At 36.7% G+C, this 22,389-nt stretch overlaps 1 protein-coding gene across 3 annotated transcripts in view; it reads left to right on the top strand.

The window, feature by feature from the left end:
* The window catches only part of CLVS2 (clavesin 2), a 66,837-nt gene that overhangs the window by 33,377 nt on the left and 11,071 nt on the right, over positions 1-22,389 (top strand). For all 3 annotated transcript variants that reach the window (XM_032651595.1, XM_032651596.1, XM_032651597.1), the window contains one exon: positions 19,304-19,414. In XM_032651595.1, coding sequence (XP_032507486.1) covers positions 19,304-19,414 — 111 coding nt within the window. The remainder of the gene's footprint in view (positions 1-19,303; positions 19,415-22,389) is intronic.

The following is a 22,389-nucleotide window of genomic DNA, read 5'->3' as shown; positions in this document are numbered from 1 at the left end:
AATCCTTCAACTATTCTAAAAATGCTTTGAAATAATTTATGTGATCATGTTTTTTTCTCCACTCCGCTCACTATTTATGGTTTCATTTCCTCAAAAATATTCCTTTCCCATCATTGTAATGAAGTCTCAGGAGTAAGGGAGACAAATGCACATGCTCAGTCTGTCATTTTAAATCAGAAACTACTCATTTACTTTAAAATAAAGTTTTGTATCATTGTAAGCCACCAAAATGCTCTCTGGTAAAACATAGAATATAACATTTTTATTTCAACTAAATGGCAAAATCCATGGGTGGAAGAGATGGTATCTTACACACCATCACTAAGGGAATGGCAAAAAGTGGGGCTTAATGGATGTTCCTTCAATACATATATCATCAATAAAATGTGAAGCTCTTTTTTGCTTAAACTAAGAAAATGATAAAGGTGTGTGTTGGCTGTAGAGTGACTGAAGCAGTGTCACTGCTACAGGAGTATGTGCAGTATTTTCTTAGTATGATACTTAACTCTAATATTCAAAATTTGGTCTCTTTCTCACTAATAGACAAAAAATTATAGCAGGGTGGACTAAGAAGTAGATTTGAAACTATGGTAGAGTCCATGCTCACCTTAACTAACAACAGTTTGATTAGAACTTTAATCCTTTAAATTTTAAACTTTCTGTGTCTCAGTTTTCTCAGTTATAAAATTAAGATCATGTAATGACAGACTTGTCCAAGAGGCTATGGGCATTCTGTATATCATAAACACCAGAGGTTTATTTGTTGTCTGTTTTTTCTGTATCTATGTCAGAGTTTTTTAAAAAATTAATTATTTCTTAGTTGTATATTTTTTCCTAGTAATTTTTCTCAACCTTCAGATATGTATTTTTTATTTAGGTTTGGGATTTATTTTTTTGATGTTGGCATATTAATCTTTTTTTGCTTTAACAGAAACATTTCAAACTAACATTATTTGGCTCATGAAATTGAAAGGTATAAAATGGCAAGTAAATTTTCAGCTTTTTCTAGGGATGGAATTGTTTCCTTAAAAATCAACTTTTATTTATGTTTCAGAGAACAACATAGTGATATATTTGGAAAATAGTTCTAATTTACATCTTGAGAAGAAGTAGATTTTGTTCTTTTTGTGTCAAATTTATATAGCTACAGTAATATTAGATATAAATATTAGAACGTTGAACTGGTAGAGGGATAAACACATAGAAAAATGGAGCAAAATAGAGAACCTAGAAATAGACTTACACAAATATGCCCTGGTTTTTTACAGAAATGTGAGAGCTATTCAGTGGAGGAAGTATAGCTTTTTCAACAAATGATGCAGGAAGTAACTGGACATCCATAGGCAAAAAAATGAATCCCGACTTAAACCTCAAACTTTATGCAAAAATTAAATCAAAATGGATTATGGAATTAAATGTAAGACACAAAACTATAACTTCTAAAAAATCAAAGAAAATCTTTAGGATCTAAGGCTAGGAAAAGGTTTCTTAGACTTGATGTTGAAAGCACAATCTATAAAAGAAAAAAAAAATAAATTGAACCTCATCAAAATTAAAGAAATATTTACTCTGTGAAACACCCTGTTTAAAGGATGAAAAGACAAGCTACAAGCAAGGAGAAAATATTTGCAAACCACATAACCAAGAAAGAACTTTTATCTAGGAAACAAACAACTCTTAAAAAGTCAACATTTGAAAAAAACCTCCAATAATAAAATGAGCAACGTAAATGAACAAATATTTCACTGAGGAGGATATACAGATGACAAATAAGCACATGAAAAGATGTTCAACATTTTTGCCTTTAGGGAAATGCAATTAATACCACAATGAGATATCAGTATATACCTACCAGAATAGCTAAAATAAAAACAAAATTAAAAACAGTGAAAATACTAAATGATGGTAAAGATGCAGAGAAACCAGATGTCTCATACATTGCTTGTGGGAATGTAAAATGCTGCAGCAATTCTGAAGATCAATTGGCAGTTTTCTATAAAACTAAATATGCAACCATATCACCCAGCAATTTCACTCTGGAGCACTTATCACTGATAAATGAAAACTTACGTTCACACAAAACGCTGCGCACAAATATTCTTAATAATAGCCCCAAACTGGAAACAACCCAAATGTCCTAAAATGAGTGAACGGTGGTACATCCATACCATGGCATACTAGTTAGTAATAAAAAGGGGAAAAAATGACTATTGCTACATAAAACAATTTTGAAGTATATCAAGGGCATTATGTAAATGAGAAAAGCCAGTCTCAAAAGGTTATATACTGTATGATTCTACTTGTATATAAAATTCTCAAAATAACAAAATTATAGAGATGGAAGACAGATTGATGGGGATTGGGGTCAGGTTGGGGGTGACTCTGGAGGGGTAGCAGGAGGGAGCCCTGTGGTGATAGATCATTTCGGCATCTTGAATGTGGTGAGCTACACAGATGATACAAATTGCATAGAAATACATACAAACACACTCACAAATGAGTACTTGTAAAACTGATGTCATCTGAGTAAACTTTGTGGATTGTACAAATATTCCATTGGGCGAGGAAGGGGGAGTGGTGCAGGGGGTCTCTTTCCGTTTTGCAGCTTCCTGTGAGTCTATAATTAAAAATTTAAAAATCAGCGAGTAAATAGATGAATACAAGTACCTTCTGAATGGTTAAAAAAGTGAAAATATTATAGAGTCTGGATCTCAGCATCGTACTTAAAACAATAAATCCCTGTTGAATGAGAAATAAACTTTTATTACCTCTTTTGAAGAAGACCATAGAATAACATTCAGAATAACATTTTTATTTTGCATCGTTGAAAGAAGTAGAATAGTTTTTCCTGTTTTGTTTTGTTTTTGATCAGATCTATATGGCAGAGACTATTGGAGAGATAAAAGCAACACTTTTTAAAGTAAAATCTACTCCTTTGGTAATATTTACTTGTAAAGCAATTTTTTGATGACTTTACCTAAAGGTGGGGGTTATTTTTTTAGAGTTAATACATAGAACTTCATGTGGAGCTTTCCATCAAATACATACATATGTACGTACATGAACACAGATAAGACCCATGTTAAAGGAATTGTAAGTAGATGATAGAAAAAAAGGAATATGATCAAAACCTGATCCAATGACAAACTATATGGATGGGGTGGGGAGAGTGTTGAAGTTGGAGAAAAGGTGTAGCTGTCTGTGTTTTGTCTCCAAAATCTCTGGAATCCACCTAGATTGTAACTCACGGTTGAGCCATGGACTATTCTAAAGATTAGAGAGTGAGTTTTTAAAAATTACACTGAACAAAATATCAGCCTAAATATGTCACATACTTCAACTTTTTAAATGACGTGCGTTGCCCCAGTCAGATTTACACGTTATATAAAACAGATAAAACCAGCTTTGTCACTAGTTCAGAATTGTTGTGTTCCCTTCAAGGGCAGGTGAAGGGCAAGGCATGCAATCTCTTCTACTCATGAATTGCGAAGAAGACGTTGAAGCTACGGAACTTTCTTAAACACATACATCCATGCATACAGCAATCATTGGAAATAACAGTTCTTTGTTCAGGAAATCTGTGCTTTCTTGAGGATTTTCTGCAACTTTGTGTGGCTGGGCTAGAATTTTATTTTATTTTTTATGTATATACCGTGACTGAGATTATGGAAAGAAAGACCACAGTTGTGTGTGGTCACCCTGATATGAATGCTTGGACAAATAAAGATGTTTCCATATCTTGTTCATGCAAATTGGCACACCAGGGACTAATATGAACTCTCCAGTTCTGTGCACTCAAGGAGGCCCTGAGTGCATAGGAATGCTATGGGGGGACAGTAAGTGCCAATCTTTGACATCTCCACTCCGATGAAATGCACCATGGTGCAACAGCTTGTTAAATACAACTTCCCAAGGAGCTTTATTTGTAGGAGGAGTTTGCAGCAATGTGAAGGCAAACTTCCAGGGAATAGCTTTGGATGATTATTACTGCCAATAAAGTCACAGAAGGTAAAGCAAAAGGAAGAAGAATCCTATACAGCGCACATGAATTTCCTGTAGCTTTAATTAGAATCTTCTCAAAGTAACCAAAATCGATAAGTATCTTTGATTTTGTAATAAACACAAGGAAAGCACAGTAAAATATTTGAAGCATTGAATTAGAAGTTCTTTTTTTTAGAGGTACATTCATTACGAGTTTTCAGATTTTGGAGGCGGTGGGGGGGCGGTGACCATCCCAAGCTATACCCTTGCTTTCTTCCTGTTGTAAAATTAACAGGTAAGAGAACGTAAATGTTCCCAGATTAGCTAAACTGAGGAATCATCCTCCTTACCCCTGGCCTTGCAGGAGACATTCAGAGACCAAATGGGAGCTCCTCATTAGCAGTGTCAGGCAGAGGGGCTGCCTACACCGTGAGCCTCGGCCGTGCTGCTTTTCATATGTGCTTCTTTGAAGGACACGTGCCTGAACATCTTTAGAACCTCTCAAGCTATCTTTATAATCCACTGCCTCACAATCCATATGGACACCACATAGTCTTGGAAGGAGTTGGTAGAGCTAAAAATGTCCTGGCAAATGATTGGAAAACATCACACTGGCTTCAGTGACCTCTTCACTCCAATGCCGGCAACATGATATTGGTCAAGAACTTCAATTAGGGGGACAAATGTGTATTATTATCATTTTTAAATTTACAGGTGTCTGTAGCCTTTTAAAATGTTTTTCAGTGTATTCATGAATCTCCATTTTTTGCTCTGTTTCTGCTTTTCTATATCTCTACTCCAGTCTGAGCTATCCAAACTTGGGGACATCTCCACATGGCCTACTGCCACTTGAAATTCGACAGATCACACTTCCTCTCAAATATAATCCTTTTCCTCTTTCAGTTTCTAGTACAAGTAGTGGTCTCTCAACTAACCAAGATTAAAATGTAGCAGCCTACTTTCAGCCATTCTCTTGTAGGCTCCCTCTTCTGTCTTCACCATATTTCTGACGAGTGTATCTTGTTTTCCTTTTATAGTTAACACCTTAATATGACTCGCATTCGCCTTTGTTACCTGCATAGTGCTAATAGGCTTGACCTCATGTGTCCATCCTCCCTGTCTCCCTACCTGATATCAAGTAAAGTAGGACATTTTGCAAGGCTTCACCGAACGATTGGGCAGGTGAAGACATAAAAATCAGTTTCATATTCCAAGAAATGTGCACCAGAGACACCCAGGACTCTTATTCCATCCTTATCTCCATTAGTTTCCAAGTCTTACTCCAGCCCCGTCCCATCCCTTGCCCTCACCACCTTATCTCTGCTGCAGGTGGACCTGGTTGATGGATGTGTGTGTCACACATCACTTGGTCATTAAAAAACAAAACTACAAAACTAATACTAATACAAAATAGTTGTTTTTTATTTTTAACCTGAGACAGAATGTCTCTACATTACAATGGTTGCACTAAAACATAAATATTAAAATGTCAAATTTCCATAACAAACTACACAACCCTGCTAGATTAATGTTCCCACAGCACGACTGCAACATGCCACTCTTCTCAAGGAGACCTAGTGCAAGGTACACACGGACTCTTTTGTGAGACAGCTTGGATGGTACAGTGGACTGCGAAACCATCTTGCTGACAGCCATGCTGTCAACACTTCTTCACACTTACCTTCAACTCCAGACAAACAGTCCTGGCAACGGGATCCCAAAGCTGGCCCAGTCTCCCCATGTCTAGTCCCACTCCTCCTTCTCTATGAGATGCTCTCTTCCACTCACTCTGTTGCCTCATCTACAGCGACCAGATTCTCATTGACACCCTAAGATTTATTCCAAATACTACCTCTTTTGGGAGTTCTTTCCTCATCATTCCAACTTCTGTTCAATCTGTCATCCTTTCTCTCCTTTAAACCTTATAACATTTTGTGAACATTAACTTTCCTTGGATTACATTACTTATTCTCTTTACCAGAATATAAATCCCTTCAAAGTAAGGACTCTGCTTCATTCATATTCCCCTTATGTTTCCTAGGCTTGAGCAGTTTTCAGTAAATATTTGTTAGCGTTAATCAATGCTTAGAGTTCTGTGTTGTCTTTGTATTGATTTTTAAAAAATATTTCTCTAAGTGTGTGTGTGTGTGTGTGTGTGTGTGTGTGTGTGTGTGTGTGTGTGTGTGGTGTATGGTCATTTTGGAACATTTGAAAAATATAAAATATACAAAGAATAAAATAAAAGTCACCTAGTATTCTATTACACAGAGTTAACCAGGCCAATATTTGATGTATATTTCTAATTCTTTTCTTTTGTAGTCTTTGTTAAAATAAAGTTTTTTCCTGGTTTATTGCCTAATATTATATTTTGATTGTTTTCCGTTATTAAGAATTCTTTGAAAATGCCATTTCAATGGCTCTTTAGTATTATATATTATAAATACACTATTCATTTATTCACTCTTTTGTTAAATAAATTTAAATTGTTTCCAGTGTTTTCCTCATTACAAAATATGTACAAAACATTCAAGTACAGAAAATTTTGCCCCAATTAATGATAATTTCTTTATAATTTATTTCTAGAAATGGTATTAGGAGAAATAAAGTATATGCTTTGAGGTTTCTTTCAGGAATGTTTCACCAATTTCTATTTCCTTAACAGAATATGACAGATCCTGTCTTGCCAAACCCTTGCAGCACTGAGTTTCACCATTACAAACAATCTTGGCCAGTTTCACCTGCCTGATGTAGGCAGGAGGGAGTGTCCTGAAATATTCACTTAAGGATTTCTGCCTAATTACTTTTGTAATTTGCTCTTCTGAATTCCTCTGGCTGAAGTTCTGCTGCTTCATTCCCCTTTGGCAATTTTGAATATGAGAACGTTAGCATTTCTGAATGTGTGTTACTAAAGTAGTTTAAAAGTCAAGTGGGAGACCTAATTCATTATTGATATACTGGCTGGGGGTAAAAGTAAGGCTGTCTTGCTACAGCTAACACATAGTTTGAAGCCACAAGACTCAAGGTACAGGTCATAGAAAATTACTATATATTCTATTTTGATTAGAAATGGCACAATTAACTGTGACCTTTGCTTTGTGTTCAGTTTTAATAAAAGAACCTAGTGTTTTTATAAGGTGATTTTTTGTTTGTTTTTTTGCGGTACGCGGGCCTGTCACTGTTGTGGCCTCTCGCGTTGCGGAGCACAGGCTCCGGACGCGCAGGCTCAGCGGCCATGGCGCACGGACCCAGCCGCTCCGCGGCATGTGGGATCTTCCCGGACCGGGGCACGAACCCGTGTTCCCTGCATCGGCAGGCGGACTCTCAACCACTGCGCCACCAGGGAAGCCCAAGGTGCTAGTTTTGACTTTGGGTTCTCTCCTGCTGTTATAGTTGATTGAAATTGGTACATCATGGAGGGTGAAGAGGTGTGAGAATGGCTTTGTGTCCTGTCCTCTTGGCTGTCTCACCTCCTGCATGTACCAGGCACACACCAGCAGAGACTAACTTAAGTAAGTCTTGTGTCTTCGTGTCAAGGCTCTGTTGCTGTGATTTGTTTCAATCTGTTTTCAAGCTTCTCTGACAGAAAAAATAGCTGGGGAGAATACCAACTTATTTTGCTCATGAAAGAGAAATCTTCTTGTTCATTCAGTTATGTGATGACTAAACACGCTACAAATTAATTTTCAGTGTTGGTTATACTTTAAGAAACTTTTTTTATCAAGGTAGTGCTCTTTCGAGGAGGAATATTTTATATAATATCCCACTTTAAGTTGTCTGTATTTTACTGTACTCAAGACTCAGACATACCCTTCCATGTGCAAAGTTGATGTCACTGTGTCACCAGTGTAATTTGAGAGTTTTATCTAGGCATAGGGATTTATCCACTGTTATGTACCAACATTGTGTTCCAGGGTTCCTCACAGGATGGGAAGGGTTGTACTTGAACCAAAGTTAACCAACACCAGATGATCAACTATAGGCACAAGAACACAATACTAAAACAGTGATTTGTCTGGAATTGGAATATACCTGAGATTTTGAGAACAATTAGTCAGTTCCAGCCCACAAATTTCAGAGACCCTGATCATATAGTCATAATGTACTCTCGTAGGCTTTCTCTCCATAGTAATCCCTCTGGTCTATTTAATAATTCTGATTATGTGGCTGAGAGGAAGGGACAGGAATACTTTTGCTGACAGAGACATTTACCTAATAGGTATGTGGATTTATCCCTGGAACCTAGAAGCCAAGCGTGTTATGGATTACCTCAATACATGTGTTCGAAACATAGCAGGAATAGGAAAAAATGGAATAACATTTGTGTTCTTTCCTGTGGAATTAGTGTATAACCATTATTTACAAGTGATAATTTACTGGTGAGAGAGGAAGTGAGGTTATTCTTTGTAGATTTAGGCAAGCAAACTATATTGTATTTAAGATTTTTATAACAAAATTAAAAATTGGGAAATGATGGTCTACATTAAAATTACAACAATAAGAACATTACACGATTCTCATTTTCATGTGAGCAGATGATAATCGCGTGCCGTCTTGTATGAGGAAAGGATCACTCCTTCCCTTTCTCTAGGCCTGTAGCTTTGTGAGCTGGAGCAGTCCTTGGCCACCACTGGGTTCTGAGTGACCCAGAGAAGTTTCCTCCTAGACCTCTGGAGTGGAAGTTGGAAGACTCTCTCAGTCCAAGTAATCACCGAAGCAATGCAGTCAAACGCTTCTGCCTTCAAAATGTTGGTGTGAGACCTGCTCTCCCTACAGCACATGTCCACTCACAGTTTAAAGGACATGATAATTTAATACCTTAGGATCCTATAGCAGTTTTCCTAGTTATTTGCATTGAGAAGATAGAGCCCTCCATTGAGCCCCTCTAAGTTTTCTTTTATGTTCCCCAGAAAGGAGAATATCAGGCAACATCATTGCACTTGCACTTGGGCATCATTTCAAATTAACTTAAAAACAAAAACAAAAACAGAGAACACCCTCAGACAAAACTGAAAAAGAACAAAGCTAGCATATCTCTATAATGGGAACTGAATTTTATAAAAGGAGAGTGACAGGGCAAAAGAGACATTATTAGGAGTCGTGGTGCCATAAAATCTTCTTTAGCCAAGTATCGATGCATATAGGATGAAGGAAAGTGGCTATTTTTTAAAATAGAAATGTTGTAAATGGTATGCATTTGCCTTTGGGTAGAGCACATTCTGTTGATCACCCTTAATAGAAATTCATGTTGACACACTTGTATTCATGATAGACACTTTAAACAATAGCTGACATTTTGCCAGAGGTCTTAAAACAAACAGATACTGTAAAGTTTGCAAATGCAAATCTAAGAACATCAATTTTCAAATTTAAAAATTTAACATAAAAAGTTATATTTTAGTGTGTATTTGGATTTAAGATTTTAACCTTTATAAGGGTAAAATCATTTCAAAATGTATTCATATCTCAAAACTTTTTAATTCTAAAAAGAATATCACTTATTAATGGGAAATTAATGATCCTATTCATCACTCTTTTAAATGATCCATCATAGTTAATCCATGTTTCTTAAAACACTTATTAGAATTAAGACACTGTTTTCTGAGGAATCATAAAAATTTAAGTCTGTAATTTACATGCATTTTGTTTCAGAGATTGCTCATCAAACAAAAAGCTTTGCTAAGTGCTTATTTTGGAATACCATGATATATCTTTGAAGGCTGACTTGTTTCCTGAAACAGGAATTCACTAGTCATTTTCCAACCATTCGCTTATTGTCTTCTCTTTTCTCTGATGACAAACTCTAAATGTTAAACAAACTGGTTGTAGAAAATGTTAATCATTATTGTTTCCCTACATGTCAGAGCAATTACTTCCTTTTGGTGAGATTTTGTTTCTACACAATTTTTTTCATCTAAGTTCCTTTATTTGATGCCTACCTGGATAGCATGAGGTTTTAATGGACAGTTACAAGTTAAGAGGATGGAGATGAAGCATCCTCCTGCATGTGTACGGTTTCAGTGTAAACTCTCTTATCTCCATACCAGGGTCAAGATCCTTTGTTTTCAATGTCACTTACATTCATTTACATATGGCTTATTACCAGTCGTGAGACAGGCACAGAAAAAGACATACCAATTAGCTGATAATTAAATACTTCCCTGCCTGTCTTCTTGCAGTTTGGCAGAAGGCACTAGTTAGAATGTTTTGGTAAAAATTTTTGTTTCCCTTGTGAAAGCAGTTGAATGACTTGCCTGGATCTGTCTGTCCACTATTGATGGCACTAAATATATGGGATCACAACTATAGTTCCATTCTTTTCAGTTGCAGACTCTGCGCAGGGTGCTAGTGGTAGGGAATGGGAGCAGGGCTTTGGAACTAGAACAAGCGTGATTTCATTCAGGAATCTTAAGCTTCTGAAGATGGGTACAACATGTAGACAAATAGCTAGTACAAAATTCTAGAAGACGGATGTGAGGACTTCCCTGGTGGCGCAGTGGTTGGGAGTCTGCCTCCCGATGCAGGGGACACGGTTTCGTGCCCCGGTCCGGAAGGATCCCACATGCCGCGGAGCGGCTGGGCCCGTGAGCCATGGCCGCTGAGCCTGCGCGTCCGGAGCCTGTGCTTCGCAATGGGAGAGGCCGCAACTGTGAGAGGCCCGTGTACCGCAAATAAATAAATAAATAAATAAATAAAAGACGGATATGAGATTAAAATACTATTTTACCATCTAGAAAGAATACCCTCAATATACATATTTAGCAAAACATTCTACGGTTAGCACGTCAAAGTAGACCAATCGTTTTTTTTTTTTTTTCAGATACAAGATGAAATTTTACTCATAATGAAACGAATCACTATAAACTAGACATTTTAAGAAGCTGACACATACCACAAATATCATAAAATCTATACAAATAACATAATATTCTTAATAACTACTGAACACCATCTTTTATATCTTTTTTCTCTTCACCTTTTGATTGCATATTTTTTATGCTTTCTTTTCAAAGTTTTTATTTTTATTTTTTTAACATCTTTATTGGAGTATAATTGCTTTACAATGTTGTGTTAGTTGCTGCTGTATAACAAAGCAAATCGGCTATATGTATACATATATCCCCATATCCCCTCCCTCTTGTGTTTCCCTCCCACCCTCCCTAGCCCACCCCTTTAGGTGGACACGAAGCACCGAGCTGAGCTCCCTGTGCTTTGCGGCTGCTTCCCACTAGCTATCAAAGCAGACCGATCTTAAGAAGTTTGAACATATCTGAAGGAAGCTAATGTTGATCCTCCCTAAGGAACCAGTAGTACCAACTGCTACAATAATCACCTACTTTCTATACCTACTCATACTTTTAGAGAAAGTGATATCGTGTATGTTGCACACATATGAGCCATTATAAAAGAAGTATTATCATAATTTCAGACTGTTAGAGTTTCATGTCATCTATATAAAACATAACTGAAAAGAAATGGAGACATACCCCAAGATAGTTAGAGTATTGCTTTTGTCTCTAGGTGGTAAAGTTATGAGTGACTTTTTAAAAATCATATTTTGGGCTTCCCTGGTAGCGCAGTAGTTGAGAGTCCGCCTGCCAATGCAGGGGACACGGGTTCGTGCCCCGGTCCGGGAAGGTCCCACATGCCGCGGAGCGGCTGGGCCCGTGAGCCATGGCCGCTGAGCTTGCGCGTCCGGAGCCTGTGCTCCGCAAGAGGAGAGGCCACAACAATGAGAGGCCCGCGTACCGCAAAAAAAAATTATATTTTATTTTGTGTTCAAAATTTCTACAACAAGCGTGTTTTATATTTATTCTAAAAGCTTCATAAAAGAACAGTCCAATATTTTTGATCCTAGTATAACTTCAAAGGTAGAGTTGTGGAATTAAAGGTGTAATTTCTAGGTGCTGGTGCTACAACTTATTACTAAATGCATTTTGCCATAGCGCATATAGTAGTTGAAACTAAGTGCTACAAAAAGTGCAAGAAAAGAGGAAAAGAAAAACAAACATTAAAAAAGGCCGAATAGATTTAATTCTGAATGGGTGAGTTACAAATACAATTTTTGCCTATGTTCACATTGAGGACAATTCTTAAACCCAGTTGATAAGTTTAAGAAGAAGTTGAGGAACCGTAGACAGTCTGGTTTAGGAGTCCTAGACAGTCTTACTTGTGAAACAAGACCAGAGTTGTGATGTAATAATAGAAAAGTTCATTTTCCTCATATTTATTACCTCAACCTTTAATTACACCAGAAACTATATTGATTTATGTTCTCAAATCTGACAATTTACTCATAGTAGTGTTAATCTTAATACACAATTTTTATATTTCATCAAAATCAGTTAAAAATTTGAGTTACATGCTAATAGTTCAGATTCTCTAATTGTTTTTTTCTTGAATAGCTAGATATTTAGGGCAAACATATTTTTTTTTTGCTAGAAATATGTGAATAATTCTCTTATGTATATTTGGTAGATATAAATATGTTTACCCCTCTATATGGTGCCCATGATGCCAAAGTCTCTTGTGTTCATAGTGTTTTTATGCCAATGAGGAGAAGATCAAGGCTTTGCTTTGACTGAGCTCATTTTGCAGTTGTTTGCCATGGCAGTCAACTCTTAAGAAAACCCACATATTACATGCTGGAAGTACTTCCAAATCCATCTTCTCCCAAAGAAGGATATTTATTTGAGTTTGTGGTCGGCAGAGGCTTGGAGACATGCCGAGTTCCACTACAGCTTTGGTGGGTCAAGTTTCCATTAACTGAAGAATTCAGGCCAGACAATCTGTACCTCAAGCACAAAGTGTTCTGCTCAAGGAAAAACGAATGGAATAGGTGAATTGGCAAAAGCTTTTGGAAGGTAGAAATTCTATTAACTCTTTTCAGCCCATTTTGGCTATATTCTCATTAATTGCAAAGCACTTATTTCCTTGTCTCCAGTGAAGAGCAGTGTGGCCAGAGCCAATGATCAACATACTGTATATTCTTAATATTTTGATTATTATTTTGTACTATGTAGTGTTATTTAGGGCCAAACAATTGCCCAATAAACTATATTATAAAATTACCACCGCGGTCATTTCCACGTGTGTAAAGTGGGAGTTAATATGGTAGCTCAGCACCAAGAAGGTGGGCTCAATGAGTGGCACCAATGGTGAGCCATTAGCAGTCCTGTTAAATATTGTTCCCATGTTGCAGATAAAGAAATTGTAGCTCAGAGAATGTAACTAGTTTACTTAAATAATAAATATCAGAATGTATTTCATTTAATAAATATTCATCTAGCTTACACACACATTCACATACACAGGTTTTCAAAATGCTGGGAGTAGAAGGATGAATCAGGCACAGTCTGGATCAGCATTCAGTGCGCAAAACAGAAATCTCTCTGGATAGTTCAAGGAAAAATGGATTTAAATGCAGTGAGTGAGTGCTTAAAACCTCACTGGAAGAGCAGGAGGAATGAAAATTACGGAGGACTGTGACTGCTCTCTTGGTTTTGAGGTCCCAACCCTGCAGATGTGATTCAGAGTTCAAGAAACTGATGTCTTCACCCTCTTACTGCTAATGTCCCAGCAGACTTTTACCTTCCAGAGGTGGTAACTAGAAAGTGGAAGGTGGTGTGAAGACACTACTGTAAACAATTGCTCTTCTAGAGCTTGCTTAGCAGCTGTCATTGCACAGGAAGGTGACTGCTGCCTCCCTTTAGTCCTTTAAATCTTATTCAAGTGCATCTCATTGACAGATCTCACCTGGTCAGAACCCTAGCTAACATAGATTCCTGTTTTAGCCTTCCATCCCCTGCTCTGTTAGGTGAGGCATGAAGTAGGTGGAAATGGATGCCAGGCCCAGCGCCAACAGACCATATGGAACACACAACCTCTGCACTCAGAGAGCTCACAATTTAGTAGTGGAGGCAGGTAAATAAAGAGACAATTTTAGTATCTCATGGCAAGTGCAGTGATGGACTTAGACACTGTGATGGTAGAGATGGGCTTTGATGTGAGAGCAGTGGGATAAGTCAGGAAAAGGATCAAAAGAGCTTCCTGGAAATGATGTTGCCTGAGCTAATTCTTAAGGGATTAGTAAAAGCAGATGAAACAAAAAGGGAGGGATGCGTATGGGAAGGAACAGAATCAACAAGTGATAAAACAACATGTGAACATGAACAGACATGAAGGGGATGGGGGAAAGTGACATTGTACTAAAGAGTGGAATGGAGGTAGTGAGTTTCGGATTTTACTGTGATCACACTAGCATCATATGGAAGGTGAATATGAAAATATGAAGCTACACAGAGGTAGGGTGTAGCTGCAAGACCTGAGGTGTGATCAGAAATAAAGGGGATCAGACTTCTGGTTTCCAGTTCCTAATGTAAACAGCTTGGAAGTCACCACTCTGTCCTAACAAGGAAAAATCTGAACAGACTGAAAAATCAACAACTATTCTTAGATCTATAAAAGTGGTGTGAGGACACAGGGCAATCCCCTACCCCCCAGGATTAGAGAAACAGGTGAATACAGGGAGTCTTGGCTTATTGGGGCAGAAAGTCATGATCAGAAACCTACGTGGGAACCAATCTGGGGAAGGACAGCCTGAATTGTTAATGACGAATTGCTGAAGGCTCATTGTATAAAATGCTGAGAGTTAAAAGCTCCAGGGAGAGGAGCAGGTATAGGGGGGCCTTCCACACTTTTGTGAGATTTACCTCCAGGACCTTGACCAAGTTCTCACCGTAAATATTTGAGAAAAATCTCCTTGTGTTTGCATCAGGAGGAGGGGAAAAGGGACCATTTTTACATATACCAGAGCACTCTGCTCTACTCATCAAGGCTTGCTCTCAGGAGAAACCAGGTAACCAGAACCTAACCTGCTGGGGTATTATTAGAGCTTAACTGACCTGTGGGGGAGGGAAACTCCCAACTTTAGTCTTCCACATGGGAAAAGGCAAATACCCAACTCCAGGTACTTTAGCCATCCTGCTCCACCCAAGCGGGGAGGAAAAAAAATCAAGAAACTCTTGTGAGTTAACAGTCCACAGGCACAAGATCATTAAAAGCCCAAGAGCTAATCCATTGGACTATAGAATGCTTTACCTTCCCCCACCTCTTACCATTTTATTACTGAAGGCCTTTTACAATAGTTCCTTTTACCTGGTACATCATGCCTGGCTATCAAGAAAAAATTATAAGTCATAACTGAAAAAAGATGGAAAACAAAATTTGAAGAGACAGGGTAAGCATCTGAATGAGACATGGCAGGGATATTGGAATCATTAGACTGGGAATTTTAAACTATGATTAATACGCTAAGGGCTTTAATGAATAACTAGACAGCATGCTAAAACAGCTGGACAAGGTAAGCAGAGAGGAGGAAAGCCTAAAAAAGAACCAAAAAGAAATGCTAGCAATCAAAAACTGTGACAGAAATGAAGACTTCTTTTGATAGGCTTTTCAGTAGACTGGACACAGCTAAGGAAAGAATCTCTGAGCTTGAGGATATATCAATAGAAACCTCAAAAACTGAAATGCAAAGAGAACAAAGGGAAAAAAAAACAGAACAGAATATCCAAGGACTGCAGGGCAACTACAAAAGGTGTACCATGTGTATAATGGTAATACCACAAGGAGAAGAAAAAGAGAAAGGAAATGAGTAATATCACACTGAGGAAAGGAAGGAATCAAGTATTATGTTCTTGCTTTGGACTTTGATACCTTTTTAACACAGAGGTACTGTTAAGTCAGAATTTTAACCTAGGTCTACTTGATTGCAAAGTCAGTGCTTTCCTTTCTCTTTCGCACTGCCTTAACTGTGATTTGGTACAAGTCATTCTGTATTGAAAGATGTGTCCAAGGAATCCATGGCATCATGTGTAAGTTATGTGTTTACATGTGTATATTCTTTGTTCACAGTAGAAGGCATGACCTCAAGTGGTTCTCAAAGTTTAAAAATCACTGAGCTAAGACTTCTGGCTTAAAAACCTGATAGCTGGTGTTCATTCAGTTTTGTTCTAGAGATCAAATGCTCACTCAGGAGTATATTTTAAAAGTGTACTAAGTAGTTCTGCTTTAGGTAGTGCTGTAGGTTAAAAATTCTTAAAGATCTCCCTGCCATGAAGCACCAAGGTATTGAATAAATCACAATGAAAATATGTCTAGGTGCTCTACTGAACTCTGGTGAACATAAAACAAGTCCCAACAGAGACAAACACATGGAGTCTATTGGAAAGAAACAGAATAAGGGAAGCTTGAGTGGTTCTGGAGGCCAATGTTGACTGTAGGAACCTAGAGTTTTGGAGAGTAATGATTGCTGGGGGTGCGCGGTGGGCAGGAGAAGACGTGAGGCCTGCACACACTGAGGGCAAGTTGGGGACTGGATGTGAGAACCTGCATTCCTCCAGGTGCTGCATCCTTAGGGAAAGGTTGTGCTGGGGAAATCCCTGCTGGCCAGGAAACATTTAAGGAACCTCTCTGCCTCTCCCATATCCAGGGATAGAACCTAGTGGGAGCTAATATAGGTCTTGTCGGGAGAAAAGCATCCTCAAACTAGCTCTTTCAGGATTCCCAAGGATTAATATTAGCCAAATATGATCCACCATAAGCAAGATATCATGAACAAGACCAGCAGAGATAACAAATTCAGGCCTTCAAGGACCCAGAAACAAAACACCTCTGTGTAAAATGGTTATGTTATCAAACAATGTTATTAATGATGGAATTAAAATAAGCAAAGACGAAGCAACTAACAAATTAAAGTGTCACGAGAATCTATTTTACACCCACTAGATTGGCAGAAGTTAGAAAGATGGATGATACCAAGTGTAGTATGTGGAGCAGCCAGAACTTTCCTGCATTACTGGGGGAAAGAGGAGTATAAGTTGGTGCAGTTTGCTCCTAACAATTTTGTAAAGTTGAACTGTATACACTCTATGACTCAACGTTAACACTTTTAGATAAATACCCTGCACATACACCTGAACATGCACAAGAGACACTTCTGAGAATGAAGTCTGCAGAGCAGCTGTGTTGGTGATAGCAAAACAAACCGAAAGTTTGGAAAACAATGTGCAGGGACAGAAGAAAATAAACTGTGGTGTTCCATACAATGGTATGCTATACAACAGTGACAATGAACTATAGCTATGCACAACGTGTTTGAATTTCAAATACAAGGAACCGCAAAAACACTGTTACCCGACCACATTGACTATGACATTTTTATAAAGCTTAAGTACTTAAAAAATGTAACAGTATGTTTTAAGGGATATATATATATATATATATATATATATATATATATAGCAAAAATATGCAACATAAAAATATGATATTTATAACATTTATAAAATAAAATATAAAATATTGATATAAGCAAGAGAAATCCTTATATTTGAAATACAATGTGAAATTTTAAAATGTGGGGGAAATGAAAGAATATATAAATACAGTGATCTTCAAAGTTACCAATTATATTCTATTTCTTAAGCTGAGTGGAGGGCACATATTAGTATTCTCTTTATTATATATACATTATTTATCTTCATTTTATGTATAAAAATGTCATAATTTTAAAAGACACTATGAATCATATATACATATATGATTCATATATCCCCTCTTTTCTGGATTTCCTTCCCATGTAGGTCACCACAGAGCACTGAGTAGAGTTCCCTGTGCTATACAGTAGGTTCTCATTAGTTATCTATTTTATACGTAGTATCAATAGTGTATGTATGTCAATCTCAGTGTCCCAATTCATCCCCCCCCATTTCCCCCTTGGTATCCATATGTTTGTTCTCTATGCCTGTGTACAGTAGAAACTAACACAACATTGTAAAGCAACTATACTCCAATAAAAATTTTTTAAAAAGTAACCTGCTATGTGGAAGTCAGATGTATTTTTTCATATGAAAATAAAAGCATATTTAGCTGAAAAAATAAAAAAATTAAAAGACACTATGTCTGCATTTCTACCTGATTCATTTCTGTTTTGTAATACTCTTGATGAATGAAAGCTACAAATTTATAAAAGAAGTAAGACATTGACATAAAATAAGACACAGCTTACAAATGTATTTATTATTTGAAATACTGTGGTTTTTTCATAGTATGTTATTCTCAAAGATAGAAATTTTGTTGCAGAAAAAATGTTTGTTGACTCTAAAAATCAATATATAAAATGACTAATTAATTTCTAATGCTCATAAGTGTCCCCTAAAAACAAAATAATTTAATGATGTTACACCATGCATGTTTTTAAATCTTTTGAATCTTGTTCAAGAGAAAATTTAAATTAAGAAAATAGATCTACAATTATTTCAGTTTCTTCTCTTTTGTTCCTGTTTATGTTCTCAGTAGAATCTAGATGTATGCCAATTATTATGATGCCACTCAAGAGACACTTCTAGTGGTACAGTTTTTTAAAGGAGACTTTTGTAGTCAGTTCAGCGTGGAATGGTGAACCAGTAGCGAAATCTATGTCCATTTACGTAGAATCCGTAGCTCTGTCAAATGTTGTAACTTATTTGGCTTAAGGATTCTCTTCAGATTTGGGGGTGGACTTGAGATGCACCTATTTAGTCACAGAAAGGAGGAAAACAACTCTACATCACTTCAAATGCAAACCTTACATGGTTGAGTTCTTGCTGAAGGAGAGGCTGGTGTTGTGATAGCCCCATTTTACTCCTGTTGGGTGAGCTCAGAGGGTTTAACTTTCATTTAACTTGGCAAAATGCATGTGCAAATTTCTTACACTATAATTCCAGGTTTTTATTTTGCTTAAGCGTGTTTCCTTTTTTTGTAGTTGGAATAAGGAAAGGAGTAAAGTAAAAGTAAAGTTGGTAATAAAATAAAGAGAATAAAGTGAGTTTTGATATCTGACCGTCCTCACATTATAGATAACTACATTGAAATTTAATAAAACATTTTAATTTAAATACATTTTAATAGACACTTATCTAACATAGATTCATTATTTGACAAATTTCTATAGTCATTTACTTATATTTCTTGGTCTATAATGACTGTTAGCAGTTTGCAGGCTTAAAACGTGGCACTCCTAAAAATGCTGAAATTCCTATCAACAACCTATTCTTGAGAAAGATGTGCTTTATTACATATTGCTTCAGTTTCTGTATGAAAGTTACAATGATTAATTGCAGTAAGGTTCTTCCTAAGGTTCTTCCTTCTTTCTTCTCCTTAGCTATACACATAATCATTTAAGTATACGGAATAACAAATTTATATACCATATGGCCTTCCCTAAACCTTCTCAGTGTTTTAAAGCGTGTCTTGATTTTTTTTCCCCGCCATGTTACTCTAGGATAGTTTCCCAGCACGATTTGGAGGAATTCATTTTGTCAACCAGCCATGGTATATCCATGCCCTGTATACCGTGATCCGGCCTTTCCTGAAGGAGAAGACTCGGAAAAGGGTATTTGTTTGCTTCTTTGTTTTTTTATTTCCTTTCTGCTCCCCCATTCAATAAATTATGATGCATACTGTATGTATAACATGTGCTGTGGTAAAATGTGTTTCTGTATTGAATATAACTCTAAAAGATAACATAAAAGATATTTTACAAAATGTAAAAACTTGTGCTTAATTCTGAACAGTGTATCTGTGAAAGAAATACTTAAAAACTAGCTCTCTTGTTTTTCCACAAATGGGGAGAACATTTTAGCACATTCATTATACATTAAAGCCTCAGTTTAAGAGTAAAAAAAATTATACCATGTTACTATATTGTTATTGGTACACTTAATTTCAAGTAATATGCAGGCAAAAGTTATAATTTTTTATGTTATAAATAGGCGTTAGTTATTTCACAATATGTATTACATTGAATATAGTGAATTTTGTGATCTCTAATATAATTTTGTAGTGATTGTCTTGATCAATCACACATTTCAGAAAGAATACTAATGTGTAGAAATTTTAATATCTCTTTAAATTACAAGTTACTTGAATTCCAAGACTCAATTTTATCCAACAATGAGGATATTCAAAGTAGGTTCCAAAATAATCATTTTTCTGAGAATAAGAATATTTATATAAATTATTTAATGCAGTGCATGGCACATTGTAAATACCGAACACATTTATCACTACTGATAATATTTTAAAATGCATTTTAATGTACATTATTTCATTTTATCCTCCAAACATCTCTGAAAAGTAAGCTTAGTAAGCAACATCTCCTATTGAAAAGCTGAGGAAAGTAAGTCTTAGGATGGATAAATAACTTGCTTATTCATTTACACAGCTGTAAAGTTGTAGAGTTAACATTTGAATACAAATAGCTCTGCATTTAGAGATATTTTTACCACTGTGCTGTGACCAATTTTCAAATGATTAGTTCCACAGGAAAATATAGTTACTTCTAAATCCATAGGGAAGATAATTTTCCATGTTTCTCATGAATGAGAAGGCACTTCAGGTATCTCAGTGCCATAGAAGACTTACTGTGAGTGTAAAGTGAAATCATTGTTAGTATGTGTCGGTGTCAAACATTTGTGAACAGAGAGTTTTCTGTTTATGAATTTGTTGAATATGTTTTAGCAATTTAGGAGGAAGAATTCTGTAAACAATTATAATTTATATTAGGAATTATTTCTACCACCAAGATTCATATTAATTTACATTTTATAATTTGGAAAAATGTATTGATGTGCCTCAGAAAAAACACTTTCAGCATTGTTTTATGAAGGGATGATCAGGTGATCCAAAATACCTGCTGGGGCTTTTAGCACAAGTTGTACTAATGAATGCTTTTGTAGTGTTCACGCTTTGCCGCGTGCTGTTCTAAGTACTCTTGGCATGTTAACTCATTTAGTCCCTCCAACAAAGCTTTAGGGTAAGCATTGTTATTTTCCTCCTTTTATAGATGGGAAAATGAGGCATAGAAGGTGAAACCATTTGCTCTAAATCACAGCTAGGAGGTAGTAGAGCTGAAAATGTGGATGTATTGGGAAGACTGTTCCAGGTAGAGGGACTAGCAAAGGCAATGGTCCTTAGGTAGAAACAGGCCTGGAATATTTGACAAATAGCAAGGAGGCCAGAAAAGCTGGAGACGAATAAGCTACTGGGGAGGATATTAGGGGACTGGATGGGCAGGAACATAGTGTGCCCGCTCATAGAGGGTCTTGTACACTGTTGTAAAGATCTGGGCTTTCAGTCAGAGTGAAATGAGGAGCACTTGAAAGACTTTGAGTGCAGGAGTGACTTGTTGTGACATGATTTTGACATGATTTTGCTCTGTTGAAAAGACTGAAGAGTTTCAAGTCTACAAAACAAGGAAAGTTCTAGGTTTGGGGGTTATTTGATGGAATTTGATGATTTTGATAATGCCTACAAGAATGCATTGCTAGCACTATTCCAGATGGAATTGAGGTATTTGAATTTTACCATTTTAATTAAAACTATATGACTTGGAAATTTTTGTATGAGAAAATAATTGTAGATTGAAACACCTTTAATTTTTAAGTATATAATCAATGCACAATGCAACGTTATTATATTTCCTTACTGGAATCCCAAGTGATTCAGCATTACAGTATTACTCAAACAACTTACAACACAGATGCTGTAAATCTATGTTCTGAAAAACTGGTAAAAGGAAACCTAGGAAAGAGTCGTGAATCCTCTTTCACAGTAGACATTTAGCTCTTCATTTTCTTAAATTAAATCAGACTTTGAGTTTCCAACACACTGGGCTGATGGGAATGTCAACCTTAGGGGTTGACAGGGGTCCCTTCTTCTCAAAATTTCACCAGTGTCTAGAATCTTTCATGTAGAGCCTAACTTCCCATCCGTCATGGCCACTTTTGACATGCCCACTGTTCAAGCTAGTATTAGTTCCTTGAATTAAGGTCTCCTTCTGCTCCAGCAGAAGGAGATGCTTCAGCATCTTTACTGAAGCCAGAACCCAATGGCGAGGTTTCAATCCACTACCCTAGTACACTCTTCAGCTGGTCCACGGATGTGGTCCTGCCACACCCCAAGAGCTGACAGGAAACAGGTTTTCCTGCTAGTTGTCACAAATTTCCACTTCTTCCTCAATCGTGGGCTTGCTATTCTATTCCTTGCTAATTCTTAAAAATATTCTACCCTCTTTCTACCATAATTATGGTCAGCTACCATAATCTCTTCAATGGCATGGTTTAGGAAAATAAAATGTAAAAGTTTTTTAAATTTAAAAGTTCAGCCTAAGTATAATTGTAAGGTAATCTGAGGCAAAGGAGACCCAAAGAACCAGCCTTCTTGCATGAAATGGAGGAAGAAAAAATATACACGGGGAGAATATAGTAAAACTTCAATAAATGATGAGACAAATGTGTGCATGGTATATTCCAGCAGGGTGTGAGTAGTAGGAGATGTGCTCACAGAAAGAGTTCATAGAGGATCTTA

Source organism: Phocoena sinus, chromosome 12 (assembly GCF_008692025.1).
Source record: "Phocoena sinus isolate mPhoSin1 chromosome 12, mPhoSin1.pri, whole genome shotgun sequence".
Taxonomy (NCBI): Eukaryota; Metazoa; Chordata; class Mammalia; order Artiodactyla; family Phocoenidae; genus Phocoena; species Phocoena sinus.
Note: the sequence above shows the minus strand (reverse complement) of the source record. Positions and strands in the feature narration are given on the sequence as shown.